Source organism: Vidua chalybeata, chromosome 15, assembly GCF_026979565.1.
Source record: "Vidua chalybeata isolate OUT-0048 chromosome 15, bVidCha1 merged haplotype, whole genome shotgun sequence".
Taxonomy (NCBI): Eukaryota; Metazoa; Chordata; class Aves; order Passeriformes; family Viduidae; genus Vidua; species Vidua chalybeata.
Genome location: NC_071544.1, coordinates 16,763,693 through 16,779,640, shown reverse-complemented (window position 1 = coordinate 16,779,640; position 15,948 = coordinate 16,763,693). Strand labels below are relative to the sequence as shown.

At 50.1% G+C, this 15,948-nt stretch overlaps 1 protein-coding gene across 2 annotated transcripts in view; it reads right to left on the bottom strand.

Annotated features, from left to right (window-relative positions):
* The window catches only part of ADRB2 (adrenoceptor beta 2), a 44,083-nt gene that overhangs the window by 8,083 nt on the left and 20,052 nt on the right, over positions 1–15,948 (bottom strand). Inside the window, exon 2 of one of the 2 annotated variants that reach the window (XM_053956931.1) lies at positions 5,461–8,405. The exons of the other annotated variant lie outside the window; for it this stretch is intronic. Coding sequence (XP_053812906.1) covers positions 8,371–8,405 — 35 coding nt within the window. The 3' untranslated portion in view covers positions 5,461–8,370. Of the gene's footprint in view, positions 1–5,460; positions 8,406–15,948 lie in introns of those variants that run through there. 2 annotated transcript variants of the gene reach the window in all.

Below are 15,948 nucleotides of genomic sequence, written 5' to 3'. Positions count from 1 at the left end.
GGATTCTCCACCTCTTTACCAAAACCATCCCAAATTTGCACCAGGACCTGCAGAGAATTCCCAACTGCAGCCACATTAGCCACAATTTGGGGATCAAAGAGCCTGATTCCATCAAATCCATCTTTTTTTTTCTCAAAAAAAAAAAAAAAAAAAATTCATTTCTGCTTACACTTTCTTGGGGGAGGCTTCTCAAACACAGAAAACTGAATTTTAGATTGACGCATTCATTTCGCGCTGCTTTGGATGATAAAAGAAAAGTGGAAAATTTAATTTCCTCTTTGTCTGCTCTGTCCTGGAATGCACTTGCCGAGGGTGTTCTCATTTCTCCCCCACCCCACTCCTCTGCTGTTTAAAATCCATCCAAATCACAGAAGCTGGAGGGAGGGGGGAAGGAAGTGGAGCAATCCCTGGGTCAGTGCACTTCCCTCGCCCCCGGGAAGGGGAACAGAGCCACCATGGGCGTGTGACTTCTCTGTTTTCTAGAAAGAAACATCCAAAATGACTTTTCAAAGCTGATGAGCAAAGCGCAGACCCTTCCCCCAAATCTGCTTGGTGTGGAATTCCTTTCTGGCTCTACAGTTTTGTTTTTTCTGATTTTTCTTGCAGGGCTCCCAGCCCCGAAGTCCAGCCTGGCCTTGGGCACTGCCAGGGATCAGGGGCAGCCAGAGCTGCTCTGGGCACCTGTGCCAGGGCCTGCCCACCCTCACAGGGAGGGATTTATTCTATATTCTATATTCTATATTCTATATTCTATATTCTATATTCTATATTCTATATTCTATATTCTATATCTGATATTCTATATTCTATATTCTATATTCTATATTCTATATAATATATTCTATATTCTATATAATATAATATATAATTATATATATTATATATTATATATATATGCATTATACATTATATATATAATATATAACATATAATATATAATATACATATTATATATCTAATATATATAATATATTATACATTATATTTTATATATTATACATTATATTTTATACATTATATATAATATTCTATATTCTATATTCTATATTCTATTTTATATATATAATATGGTATATATTATATTATATATAATATATTATATATCATATGTCATATATCACATATTTTATAAAATAAATCTATAATTAATATAATATAATATAATATAATATAATATAATATAATATAATATAATGTAATGTAATGTAATGTAATGTAATGTAATATAATATAATATAATATAATATAATAATATAATATAATATAATGTAATGTAATATAATATAATGTAATATAATATAATATAATATAATATAATATAATATAATATATTAATATAATCTATTCCTTCCCAACATCCAGCCTAAATTTCCCCTCTTTCTTGAACCCATCCCTCTTAGCGTGCCCCTGATGAGGAATCCTCCTTTCCTTTGCTCCTCATTTCCCGCGGTTTCCCGGAGCTCTGCCGAAGCAGGGATCCCTTTGGGTGCTGTCGCTGCCTCTGGGACGTCCCCACTGCCTGTTTTTATTCTCCTTCTTATCCCTTCTTGCCATTTAGATCCTGAGCGTCCAGGAACAGCCTCTTTCCCACGTGGCTTCTGTGACACCTGGGGCCACCTGGGGCCACCTGGGGCCACCTGGGGCCACCTGGGGCTCCCTGCTCTGTCGCCTGCTTGCCATTGCTCATTGTCACCTGCATCCCTGGATGCCCATCCAGCCTTTCCACTGGCTTGGGGAGCCTTGGGAGGAAGATTAACCCTAAAACCAGGCGCAGGCTGCAGCCAGACCCTGCAGCCAGCAGTTAATGGTTAACAGCACTGGATATTTCCCTGCTTTTGCACTTTCCAGCCACAACGAGCTCTGGATGCAGCATGGATGATCCAGCTGGGTGTTTATAACGTCCAGGTTTATTTTGATGGGATTTTTTTTGTGCTTTAATGGCCATCATTTCCATTTTTGTAATGCCCCTTCTTCCTGTTTTTCCGTTTCCTGCTGTCAGGTGACAGCCTGGGCTGGGCACATTTTCATTTTCATTAGGAATTTCACTGCCACAGAAAGCAAAGCAGAGCAGCCCCCATCACATCCTCAACTGACGAGACAAAACCTCAGCCTCAGGATTGTGCAATCCAAAGGCTCCTACCCATTTCCATGGAGACCAATCCAGAGCATCTGGGAATTCAACATTCTCCTGTAGCAATCAAAATGGTGGGAAATCACCAGCTTGGAATGGTTTGATCCAGCATTTGCTGGGATTTGTACCTTTTGAATGGAAATAAAATGTGAATTCAGCTTGTGCCCCGGGAAGGAAAAGCCTCAGGAATGATTTTGGGGTAAAGGCAGCAGGGAAAAGGACACGGCATCCAGAAGGGAATTCAGGAAGGCAGGGAAAGGGACACGACATCCAGAAGGGAATTAAGGAAGGCAAGGAAAGGGACACGACATCCAGAAGGGAATTAAGGAAGGCAAGGAAAGGGACACGACATCCAGAAGGGGGTTAAGGAAGGCAGGGAAAGGGACACGACATCCAGAAGGGGGTTAAGGAAGGCAGGGAAAGTACCTGCCGCTTATTTTAAAGCAGGATTTTAAAAGGATGCCGAGAGATGAAGGGTCACCCCAAAGGGATGTGGCTGTGCCTGGGGTGGCCGTGGCTCTCTGAGGGCACAGCCCCTCAGTCCTCCTCCAAAATCCATGCCCAGAAGCCACAGGGCACCACAGGAAGGCATCGCACAGGGACTGCTGGGGGCTGGCAGCCCCGCTGACAAAATGACCTTAAAAACTGCAGCAGTCACAAGAGAAGCCCCTGCTTTCTCTGCGGCCTCTGCAGTTTGCCAGGTAGCCCCAGATCCAGCCAGACGTGCGGTTTTTAGGAACCTGTTTGCGTCTGGAAACGATGGGGCTGCCAGAGGTGACGGCGCCAGAGCCTCGAGGAACAAACAGGACAGAAAACAAGGAGCCAGGAGTGGATCTGTGGGGGGGAAAAGGGGTCCTGGGATTCCTGGAAGGATTAAAGTGCCTCGTAAAACAGCCTCATTCAGCCAGCAAGCGCTGACATCTCGGCTTAACAATGCTCTTTAGCAGGCGTTTAAGAAAGCAGCTCTCAGGAGGTTTAAAGCTGCCGTAATTCATGTTCATACCTCGGACCATGAAAGGATGAAGAAAGGGTTTATAGCAGCGATGTGCTGCAATCACCTCCTCACAGCCCTTTGCTCTCAAGCTTTAGGAACTTCGGGAAGATGTCTGGGCTGGCCTGTCTGGAGCTGTGTGGGCTCTTGGAAAAAAGGCTCACACTTCTCCAGCCCCAAAACCCAGGGCTGACCCCAGAGCTCTGTAAATCCAGCTGCAAAGGCTGGGAGATGGAGAAAATCCATCCTGGAGGAAAGGAAAATCCATCCTGGAGGAAAATCCATCCATGCCTGCAGAGGTTGGGCAAGGCTCTGAGGAGGGTGGGTGGCACACAAGGTGACTTTGGGAATGTCCACAGACAGCAGGGATGAGCTTTTTAGTGCTCAGTGGCACTAAAAGCAGGGGGTGACTCCACAGGGATCTGTGCAGCTTTTCAGGCTGTCCTGTGATAAAATTCCCAAATTCTCCTTTTCAGGCTGTCCTGTGACAAAATTCCCAAATTCTCCTTTTCAGGCTGTCCTGTGATAAAATTCCCAAATTCTCCTTTTTCAGGCTGTCCTGTGACAAAATTCCCAAATTCTCCTTTTTCAGGCTGTCCTGTGACAAAATTCCCAAATTCTCCTTTTCAGGCTGTCCTGTGACAAAATCCTCAAATTCTCCTTTTTTTTAGGCTGTCCTGTGATAAAATTCCCAAATGCTCCTTTTCAGGCTGTCCTGTGATAAAATTCCCAAATGCTCCTTTTCAGGCTGTCCTGTGACAAAATCCCCAAATTCTCCTTTTTTTTTAGGCTGTCCTGTGACAAAATTCCCAAATGCTCCTTTTCAGGCTGTCCTGTGATAAAATTCCCAAATTCTCCTTTTTCAGGCTGTCCTGTGATAAAATTCCCAAATTCTCCTTTTTCAGGCTGTCCTGTGATAAAATTCCCAAATGCTCCTTTTCAGGCTGTCCTGTGACAAAATCCCCAAATTCTCCTTTTTTTTTAGGCTGTCCTGTGACAAAATTCCCAAATGCTCCTTTTCAGGCTGTCCTGTGATAAAATTCCCAAATTCTCCTTTTCAGGCTGTCCTGTGATAAAATTCCCAAATTCTCCTTTTTCAGGCTGTCCTGTGATAAAATTCCCAAATGCTCCTTTTCAGGCTGTCCTGTGATAAAATTCCCAAATTCTCCTTTTCAGGCTGTCCTGTGACAAAATCCCCAAATTCTCCTTTTTCAGGCTGTCCTGTGATAAAATTCCCAAATGCTCCTTTTCAGGCTGTCCTGTGACAAAATCCCCAAATTCTCCTTTTTTTTTAGGCTGTCCTGTGACAAAATTCCCAAATGCTCCTTTTCAGGCTGTCCTGTGATAAAATTCCCAAATTCTCCTTTTCAGGCTGTCCTGTGATAAAATTCCCAAATTCTCCTTTTTCAGGCTGTCCTGTGATAAAATTCCCAAATGCTCCTTTTCAGGCTGTCCTGTGATAAAATTCCCAAATTCTCCTTTTCAGGCTGTCCTGTGACAAAATCCCCAAATTCTCCTTTTTTAGGCTGTCCTGTGATAAAATTCCCAAATTCTCCTTTTTCAGGCTGTCTCCTTTTTCAGGTGCTGCCTGCAGCTCCTGCCAGAGCAGTGTGAAACCCCAGGGTGCTGCTGCCTGGAGCATCTTTATGGATTAGGGCTCTCCAGGATCTCCACTGATTTTAACCGGGGTGATTAATTGCGATTAATTCAGTCGGAAATGTGTCATTTTGATTCTTCCCTTGTTTGGGGACCGATTTTTTTCCCCCTGCCAAACGCTCTTGAGAAGCTGCAATGCTGTCACTGCCACCCTGCCCTGGCTCACCCGCGAGAACAGCAGCGATGGGGAGGAGCAGTTAAGGAGCTGATCTGAGATTTGGGTGAAGAACCAGCCCGGGGGACAGCACGGTGCCACAGCAGACTCCAGATTCCTCTGCTGCCATCCCGTGAAGCCCTTGGGATGCTCAGCACCTTCTTCACCCTCTTTTCTCCTCCTCCTTGGTTTGTTTGGTGCCTCCTCCTCCTCCTCCTGCAGCCCCACTCCCACTGCCCGGCTGCTGCCCAGCTCCGCTCCAGCCCGGTCCCAGAGCCCATTCCCAGCTGGAGTTATTGGCACCCATCACCCAGCAGCACCAGGAATGCCTGCAGGGGCTCTGCTCCCTGCTCTGGTGTTTGAATAATCCCCCTCCCCAGCTTCTCCTGAGTGCATCCAGCCTCTCCCCGTGGTGCCACAGCCCCTCCCAAACCGCCCTGGCGTTTCTGCGCTCCCACCAGCCGGGTGCAGCCCCTCCCTCTGCCGCCAGCTGGGGAAAAGAAGAGCGGCAAGAGCAGCACTTTCCATTCTTTATTTGCCGGAACGATTTGTTCTTTGACAAGAGCAGAGCTGTGACCCTCCCCGTGGTGCTTCAGCTGCACCCAGAGCTCCCCAGGCCCGCTCCCCGCGTGCCCCCAGCTCCCGGCAGCTCCAGCCCAGGGCTGGGATTCCCAGGCAGGGCAGAGCACAGTTCCCCATTCCCCACACGTTCCCAGCCCATCTCCACAGGGCTACTGGAGCATCCCCACTGCCGGAGCTCAGGCTGGGCTTTGCTGAGCTGGGCCCAGGCTGTGCACTTGTCCCTACCAGGGACTGCTCCCCACGGGATCACAGGGGGTTTGGGTTGGGAGGGACATTAGAGATCATTTAATTCATTAAAGGTCATTTAATTCATTAAAGATCATTTAATTCCCACCCTGCCACGGCAGGGACACCTTCCACTATCCCAGGTGGCTCCAAGTCCTTTCCCAACCTGGTCTTGGACACTTCCAGGGATGGGGCAGCCACAGCTTTTCTGAGAAATCCATTCCAGGGCCTCACCACCCTCACAGGGAAGGATTTCTTCCTGATATTTTGGGATACGAGTGCTCAGTGCCAACACTGATCCATTTTGGCTCCGTTTGCCCCTTCCCTGCACCCCAAATGAGGGAGGGAGCAGCAGCTGGGCACTGCCAGAGGCTGCTCCAGGGATGGGGTTGGATTCCTCATTAATGACCAGGCTCGTCCTGTGCCAGGACAGGCAGTGGCAGCAATCAGGGGGCCAGGGAGGGTCTTGGAAGGGGAAGAGGAGCCCTGGTCAAGTGGCAGGAGAACATGAACAGCAGGTGCTTTAGGAGCAGCACGAGGGGAAATGGAATGAAGTTTCCAGGAGAAAACGCAGGTGGAAAACTCCCAGCAGCTCCTGCTGGGGAGCACGGAGCCACCTCCCAGGGGACAGCACGGTAACCCCGGGGTCAGGGCGCTCAGAAATAGATCCACCAGGGAATGGAATCCCTGAACAAGCCCAAAGGGGCGCAGGCAGGTGGATTTGGACTGCTCTGCCAGGCAGGTCCCTGCTTTTGGGCTGGCAAAGGATTGGAGCTCATCCCTTCTCTCCCTGTACCTGCTCTTGCACATCAGGGACTGGGGAGAAAGAGACCTGCCACAACCCCAAGCACGTCCCTAAGCTGCAAACAACCCCAGGACTGTGTTTCCAGTACAGAATAGGAGCCAGCCAGGAATCTTCTGAGGAACTGGGTTTTTTTTTTTTTGGGAAATATCTCCCTTCAGCAGCTTTGGACTAAGCCTTGGCAGGGCTCTTCAGAGAGAAGGGAGAAATTGGGTTCTCCTAGGGCAGTGGGAGCTGTGCCAAGGGATTTCAGGGCATCCTCCAGAGAGAGACAGGCTAGAGGGGCACTGCTGAGCTCCTGCAGCCTCTGTCCTTCCCAACAAAGCTCTGCCTTGAAAGATCCACATTGCATCCTCACCCCAGCGACAGTCCTGGTCTCAGCTTTCCCTCTTCCCTCACGTGCCCTCTCCACAGAATCCTAGAATGGAAGGACCTTAAAGCTCAGCCAATTCCACCCCTTGCCGTGGGCAGGGTCACCTCCCACCATCCCAGGCTGCTCAGGGCTCCATCCCTGGACACTTCCAGGGGTGGGACATCCTTTCCAGATCCTACAGAACCACGGAGCGGGTTTGCTTGGAAGGAACCTTGAAGACCACCGAGTCCAACCCGCCCACCACAGCAGGTCTGTCCTGGTGTGGTGGGAGGTGTCCCTGTGTCCTGCCCCTCCCACAGGCCTGGCTGTTTGTGGGGAGGGGGCTCCTTTAGCAGCTTCACATCAAGCAGCGAGACAATAAATAAATAAATAGGATTGCACTGGAGGGAAAGGTTCTGCAGCTGGAAGCCCGAGAGGGGAGGTCTGAGATGGGGCTCCCACAGTTCAGTACCAGCACGTCCTGCCCAGCTCTGGGAGCAGCTCAGTGACCACAGAGCTGCACCTGGGCCACCACCTGCCAGTCCAGCACGTTTTTTATGGTTTTCAGACAGTTTTTCCTGCTGTTTTCTGCCTGAGGCCGTAAGTCCCTCCCTCTCTTTCTCCGCTTAATGACTTAATTGACTTTCCACAATCCAAAGTCAGGAGCTCAGGGTGCTCCTTCCCACAGCTGCAGGAGAGGGATGGATGTTCTGGTCATGTTCTGAGCCTCAGGTGGGAAATCTTGTCTCCCAAGGGTGGCTGGTCCTGCTAAAATGTGACTTCCTGCAAGGAAAAGGCTTGCCAGGTCCCAGCCTTTCCAATGGCTGAGGTCCAGGCAGGACAGTTGGAGATTTTTTTGGAGCAAGGAGAGAACAAAGGCCACATTCCTGTCCTGTGCCAATCCTTCTGCTCCTTTGTGACAGTCAGGGCCCCCCGTGCTCTCTAGAGGAGAAGAGGTAGACAGAGAAGACACCAGAAGGAGAAACAAGCACAGAACGAATCGAAGGAATCTTCCATGCTCCCCTCTCCTGGTCTTGCAGAGATCCCTGTTTCACCTGGATCCCCTGGACAGGCTGCCACGAGCTCGTCCTGCTGGGCTCCTGACCTGGCCCTGAGACCTGGCTGTGCCTCTTCCAAACCAGCTGGAGACCACACGTGGTGCTCCCTTTGGGAAAGGCTTTTCCAAGGGGGAAAAAGCCCTCGGCACCTTTGTCAGGGTTTGGACATCCCCTCCTTCAGTTCCTGTGGCTTCTCGGTGTCCTCCAAGGCTCTCAGAGCCTCTCCTGGTCCCTTGGTTGTCCTTGCCCAGCTTCTCCTGGAGGTGCTGCATGGTGGGTGATGGGTTGGGATGAGGACCTTTGCCAAGGCAGTCGCTTCCCACAGCACCCCCCGGCTCGGGGAAGCGAGGCCGTGCTCCCACTCCATCTCTGCAGAGCCCTCACGAGCTCAGGGTGGCGAGGAACAGAGGTTGGGTCATTCAGCTCTCCACCACTCCTGGGCATCCAGGGATCTCTGCGGGGGAAAAAAAAGAGAAAGGAAAACAGCGTTAATTTAGCACAGGAGGGATTCGGATGCCAAAGCCAGGAGAGAGATTAAACCTCTTTCCTTGATTGTGGAGATATGAAATGACTGACAAGTCAGATGAAAAAAATGGGAAATTAATTCAGAGATAGAGAAAGGAACAAGTACAGAATATGCCAGTGTTTTTATTTTCTGGAAGTGGTATTTTTTTAATAAGGACATGTAAAAGATTATCATCTGTGTGTGTAGGAGAAGAAAACAGCTTTAAAGCCAAAATGGATCTGCAGAGAGGGGAAAAAAAAAACCTCATATCTGTTCTTTGGGAACACAATGCCTCTCTCAGAAGAATTCTGGGTATCCAAACTGGAGTTGTACTTCTTGTGCAAATCAAGGATGAAGTTCCAACGTGACAGAGATGATTTGCACCAATGTCCCTTGCCAGCATCTCTTTAAAAAGATTATTTGTACTCCATCTGCCCTGCAAAGTGTGTTTATCCCTCCTTCCTTCCTTCCTTCCTTGCTCCCTGCTTCCCTTCCTTCCCAACCTGTGCCAGGGCCTCCCCACCCTCCTGGGGAAGAATTTCTTCCCAATATCCCACCTCAACCTCCTCTCTCTCCATTTGAAGCCATTCCCCCTTGTCCTGTCCCTACAGTTCCTGAGGAAAACTGGAAATCTTGGGGACTGTGAGCTCTTCAGAAGATCCCTGTGTGAAATAATCCCGGCTCTGCAATTCCAGCAATTTCCACAGGCAGCATTCCCCCAGGGGACCAAGGAGCAGCAGCTTGTCCAGGGTGGACAATCCACCCAGACACGAAGGATGGACGAGGAAAGCCGTGACTCTGTGCGCTGAGGAATGCTGAGCACGCTGGAGCTTTTCCAGAACAAATCTGGAAACTCGGAGTGAAGCTCCTCTGCCCTTTTTCATCAGCTGGGAGCCCGAGGCCTCTTCTGCAGCAATCCTATAGATGGTGCTTGTCAGCTTCCAAGGAAACCTGAACCCTTCCCGGAGCTCCCAGGGCAAAGCCACTGGTGGAGATCAAGTGGGAAGGAAAAGGGGATGCTCCAAAATAATTCCATTTCTGTGTTCAGGAAATGGAGCCACAGAGCTCAGCGTGGTTGTGTCTCCAGCTCTGCATCCCTCACCACTGGGGTTTAATTGCTGCTGTTGTAATTAGAGAGTTTTGCTCATTATAGTGGTGCTGCTCATCACCCCCATCCCTCCAGGGGCTGAGATCCTGGTTTGGTTTTTCCCAGGAAAACAAAGGAAGTTGATGTTTGTGGCTATCTTGCCACGAGATGATCACAATAATGACTTTGTGGTGTTCCAAATCCAAGCCACGCAGTCTGACAGGAGACAGAAGTCCAAAGCCCTCGTCCTGCTGCCCCACTGGATCAGCTTCCCACCCAATCTCCAGTTCCCAAGGCAATAATCCCAGTTTGGTTTCCCTCCTGGCAAACTCCACCGTGAGCAGAGTCATCCAGTGAGAACAAAACAGGAAAATCGGCGCTGTGCTCTGCCAGCTCTCACTGCACCTTGCAGCTGACAGAGGCACCTCCAGGTCACTGTCAGAAGGCCCCAGGTCCAGCCTGAGCTGCTTGGTGGCACCTCCAGGTCACCTGGTGCTTCTCCTGGACCTTGAAAGCAGCCGTGCCACACACGACTGCCTCTCACCCTGGGCAACCCGAGCCACTCCGAGCCATTAAAAAAGTCACTTGTGAGCAATTAAGGGTTGGCCAGGTGCCACCAGCAGAGGGGTGTAAATCACCCTGTGTCCAGTGGCAAGGCTGGTGGACCCTGAGGTGGCCACTGGGCTCTCCAGCTTGCCTAAAATCAGCCAGCAGAATTCCAGGCACTCCTTTGCAAAGTCTCTTTAGAGTTGTCTGGGGAGCCCTACAGCTTCAAGAGGAAATATCCACTTCATATCCATAATTATTAATATTCAAGAGGGAATATCCACGGAGTGCTAAAACCCACAGGCTGCAGGCTGGAGCCACAGCAGAGAGGGGCCAGCACCTCTTTTACATTCCTTCACTTCCAATCCTTAAAAAAAAGTGGGAAAACCTAGAAGAAGTGAGGATTAACACCTTGATTGCTGCCTTCAACAACTTCTTGGGTCCTCTAGGAGGAGAAACGTGCAGTCGAGAGCAGCATTCCCACCCCTCCAGACCAGCTCTTGGCACCACTTCCAGGGGCAGCTCCTCCAGGTGCTGGGAGCAGCTGGGATCTCCAGTGCACCCGTGGATATCTGCCTGGTGGCCACCACGGGACGAGGGCACCGCTGCCTGGCTCGCCATCATCATCCCAACACGAGCCAAAGGGTGGGATGCATCCCTGTGGGGCTCTCCTGGAATAGTGCCAGGCAATGGCAGCAGTCACTTCACACAGGATTTATCCTTTTCATTGATGACCTGGAGCTCTTTGAGGCCCGGACTGTGCTGAAGCTCCAGCTCATTTCCATCAGCTTTCATGGAAAGGGTGATAAAGTTCTGGAATGTTCTGCCCGGGGAGGTGGTGCAGTCACCATGCCTGGGTGTGTTTGACAAAGCCTGGACGTGGCACTGGGTGCCAGGGATGAGCTGGCTCCCTGTAATTTCCCTCCTGTTCAGGAAGGTTGAGAAGCCCAGCTGTCACCTGAAACCTCATTTCAAAATGGGTGGTCCCAAGACTTGTGCAGGAATGGGAGGAGTGTTCAAGGAGCTCATCTGCAGCCCTCTGAGGGCCTGACACGGGAGATTTTCGGGCATGTTTTATTTTAAATCAGCTTCATAGTTATGATAGCACTGAAATCTGAAGGACCCCAGCTTTTTACAGAGCTGGGTGACTTTGTCTGGGTTCCTCCACACCTGGGCCTGTGATTCCAGGGCTCACTGCAAAGGCAGGAGGACAGAGGTGCTGGGGCTGGGTTGGACTCGATGATCTTGAAGGTCTCTTCCAACCCAGTGACTCCGGGAATGCTGTGAATTAATTCCAGCAATTAAAATCCATGGAATTGCTCTGCCGTCAGCACTGCACCCCAGAGCAAACCCTGCCTTGCTGCTCAGTCCCAGGACACGCTGAGCCCAAGCTCTTTTGGAGCAAATCAGCAGCACCACTCCAAAAATCAAAGAATCAAACTCCCCTTCGCAATTCCACCACGGCGCCGACGTCAGCGCGGCCATCCCGGATTTATCCTCGTGTCACTGAGAGAGGATTTAGCCCTCACTGATTTATTCCCCTGTAAAAGTGAGGTGCAGGGGGAGCGGGGTTTGCAGCTTGTCCAGGCCCTGATGGAAGGCAGGGCTGTCCAAAGGGCGGCATAATCCCAAGAATCCTTATTTATGGGCTCGGAGCGCGCGCGGAGGGAGGAGGGCTGGGAGATGGCAGCTCGAATAAACAGCACAGCCCTTCTCCCAAACATCTGCCTCGTAAAAGCACAAAATCAGATGTTGTCCTGGAATGCTGCTGGCTGCTCCCAGTGACACGGACAGAGTACAGCTCGCCTGACCCCTTCCAACATTTCCTCTGCCCTGGGAGCTGAGTTCCTCAAGGTTCACAAGGCAAAGCTTAATATTCAAAACAGAAGTTGGCCGAGGAAAGCCTTGCAGCCTCTGGTCCTGAGCGGTGCCTGTTCACCTGTGGGAATCTTGGATTCAGCAGGATGAATCAGCCACATCCCACAAAGCAAGGGATGCACAGCCTTGTTAACAACTTCCCAGCTGGAATTCACTCCTCTGCGTTCCCTTCTTCTGGTTCAGGACAGTCCTAGGAGAGGTGGAAGCCTAATGATGACGTTTTTGGTCATTAGTCCTAATTAATCCCAGGCCCAAGGACAGGCATTGCACAGGATGAAGAGCTGATGAGAAAGTCAGAATTCCCTTTCCAGTCAATGGGAATGGATTGTTGCCCACAGAGTCACGGCAGGAGCTTGAAATGGTTCCCATGGGACATTTCCCAAGGGGTCAAGGAGAGGATGAAGAGGAAAAAAAATTCCCTGTGGATTGTCTTAGTGCTTTGCACAAAGTGGTTTTGCAAATCAGCAGGAACAGCAGTGACAGGACGTGGGGAATGGCTTCAGACTGAAAGGGAGTAGGGTTAGATGGGATGTTGGGAAGAAATCCTTCCCTGGCAGGGTGGGCAGGCCCTGGCACAGGTGCCCAGCACAGCTGGGGCTGCCCCTGCATCCCTGGCAGTGCCCAAGGCCAGGCTGGATGAGACTTGGAACAACCTGGGCTAGTGAAAGCTGTCCCTGCCCACGGCAGGGGTGCAATGAGATGATTTTTAAGGTCCCTTCCAACCCAGACTATTCTGGGAATCTTTGATTCCATACATTTTGTATTTGCTTCACTCCATTTGAACCCTGTACCCTGTGAAATCTCCATGGGGGCTGGATGTCCATGGACATGGAGCTCTCTGCAAGGCAGCCGAGCAGCTCCTCCCCAAGCAATCCAAGGATTCAGGGTGGAATGAGGGCAGAGCAAGACAGAATTTCCTGCTCCAGCCCTCCAGGAACCAGGAAAATCTGCCAGCCTTGCCCTGCACAGTCTGCACCTCCACAGGGGTCTCACAACCCAGTCAAGCCTGGCACGGCTCCTCTCCAGACTGCTCCCCCCTTTCCTTTGCTGCCTCTCCGAGCTTCCCTTGGAAACTCCTGCTATTTTATCCTGTTTCTGCAACCTGTCATCCCCCATTTGCCAACAGCTCCTCCCGGAACACTTAAACAGCATCTGCTCCAAGTGCAGGGTGTGAGAGGAATCCCGGGGCACAGCAACAGGAGAGGAACCACCAGGTGCTCCTGCACAGCCCGCGGGAAAAGAAAAACCTGTGAATGCCTGATAAGAAGCCAAGGTGTAGCTTAAAAAATAACCCCAGAGTGTCCCAATCCCAGATTTAGTCTGGTTTATGATCACTTTTATCTAGGAAAGGGAAAATTCCAGCTCATCCCTTCCAGTTTGCTGTGCCAAGCCCAGCACAGCCCCGCTGGGCTTTTGGTCCAGCAGCCACAAAGTCAAGCTGGGACACAAATTCCCAGTTAGTCCTTAGCACATGGCCAGCTTTCCCCATGAGCCAGGCACCAAATTAACTCCACATATCCACTTGCTGGCTGTGGTATCAAACTTCTCTGAAGATCCAAGTCCTTAACCCCCACCTGGAGGATCTCCCAGCACTGGGATATCACTCACATCTACCTGAGTGAAGATCCCTGGCTCCCACACTGATGCAGTTCCATTCCTAAACTCCAAACCTGGATTTTCGTCTCCTTTGCTGAGAAATAATGTCCCCATCAAATGATGGGTTTGAAGGACTTCTTTTTTTTTTTTTTTTTCCAGGCAGAAGATCATCCAAGTACCTCTGGAAAGCAGCCAGGATGGGAACAGCTGCAAAGCAACAGGTTTTTAAAAGCTCTGTCATCCCCTTTCCCTCTCCTTCCCCTGTCCCACCTTTTCTGAGGGTTTTTTTTTTATTTTTTTCTTCTGTTCAGTTTTGGGGAAGTGGAAGGACACTGTTTGCTTTGGGTCTTGTGGGGTTTTTTTAATCATTGAACAGATTGAATGTTGTTCCCAACAGAGGGAGCAGGGACCAGGGACAGAATCATGGAATGACAGGGGCTGGAAGGAACCTGAAAATCATCCAGTGCCAGCCCTGCCACGGCAGGGACACATTCCACTATCCCAGGTTGCTCCAAGCCCTGTCCAGCCTGGCCTTGGACACTGCCAGGGATGGGGCAGCCCTCACAGGGAAGGCTTTAATCCCAATATCCCACCTAAACCAATGCAGGCAATGCTCTCCCCTTGCTTTGTGGCACTGTAATTTCCTTTTCTTGGTGTGATGCCAGCAGAGTGGAGACTTGTCCCTAAGCCTGGCTTACACCCAATTTCCTCTGCAGATATTCCAGCTAACACAGGACTTAAACCCAAGCCAAACAAGTTAACAATGAGCAGAACAACCTTCTCCCTGCAGGAACAACAGATCCCCTCCTCCTCCTGCCTTTGGGCTCCTCACAAAGGAAGATCTGGGATGGAATTTTGAATTCTCCCCCTGCCTTTGGGCTGCACACAAAGGAAGATCTGGGATGGAATTTTGAATTCTCCTCCTGCCTTTGGGCTGCACACAAAGGAAGATCTGGGATGGAATTTTGAATTCTCCTCTTGCATTTGGGCTGCACACAAAGGAAGATCTGGGATGGAATTTTGAATTCTCCACCTGCCTTTGGGCTGCACACAGAGCAAGATCTGGGATGGAATTTGAATTTTCCACCTGCCTTTGGGCTCCTCACAAAGCAAGATCTGGGATGGAATTGTGAATTCTCCTCCTGCCTTTGGGTTGCACACAAAGGAAGATTTGGGATGGAATTTTGAATTATCTCTTCCTCCTGCCTTTGGGCTGCACACAGAGGAAGATCTGGGATGGAATTTTGAATTCTCCACCTGCCTCTGGGCTGTACACAAAGGAAGATCTGGGATGGAATTTTGAATTCTCCTCCTGCCTTTGGGCTGTACACAAAGGAAGATCTGGGATGGAATTCTGAATTCTCCACCTGCCTCTGGGTTGCACAAAAGGAAGATCTGGGATGGAATTTTGAATTCTCCTCCTGCCTCTGGGCTCCTCACAAAGCGAGACCTGGGATGGAATTTTGAATTCTCCACCTGCCTTTGGGCTCCTCACAAAGCGAGACCTGGGATGGAATTTTGAATTCTCCCCCTGCCTTTGGGCTGCACACAAAGCAAGACCTGGGATGGAATTTTGAATTCTCCCCCTGCCTTTGGGCTGCACACAAAGCAAGATCTGGGATGGAATTTTGAATTCTCCACCTGCCTCTGGGCTGTACACAAAGGAAGATCTGGGATGGAATTTTGAATTTTCCACCTGCCTCTGGGCTCCTCACAAAGCAAGATCTGGGATGGAATTTTGAATTCTCCTCTTGCATTTGGGCTGCACACAAAGGAAGATCTGGGATGGAATTTTGAATTCTCCACCTGCCTTTGGGCTGCACACAAAGGAAGATCTGGGATGGAATTTTGAATTCTCCTCCTGCCTTTGGGCTCCTCACAAAGATCTGAGATGGAATTTCAGCTCCCTCCTGCCACAGTTCAAGCTCAAAGCTCTGAGCAGGCTGCTCTCCCTGCCCCTGCTGCGAGCAGGGGATTCTGGTGGGATCTTGGGATGATCTCCAGGGTTCTCTCCCAGTTCCTGCAGCCCTGTGGAACACAGAGGTAGGAGCACTGCTGTGTGCCAAGCTCAAGAGGCCATGGAATGTCAAAACCATGGAGACACCACCAAATCCTCACAGGAAAAGAGCAGACAGTGATCCTCCAGAAGGGAAAGAGCCAGGGATCTGACAGAAGTGGGATTATCAGCAGGTGCCTGTGAATGCCTGGAGGGGATCCACGCCAAAAACATCCCACATTTTAAGAAAGCAGCATCTGTGGACATTTGGATTCCAGCAGTGAAAATCCTTCCCCAGAATCACATCATCGCTTGTGGAATTCAGCTCTGAACTCTGAATTCCTCCAAGGATTGCTTGGAAAACTTGTAAATGGACTTGGGGTGGTCAG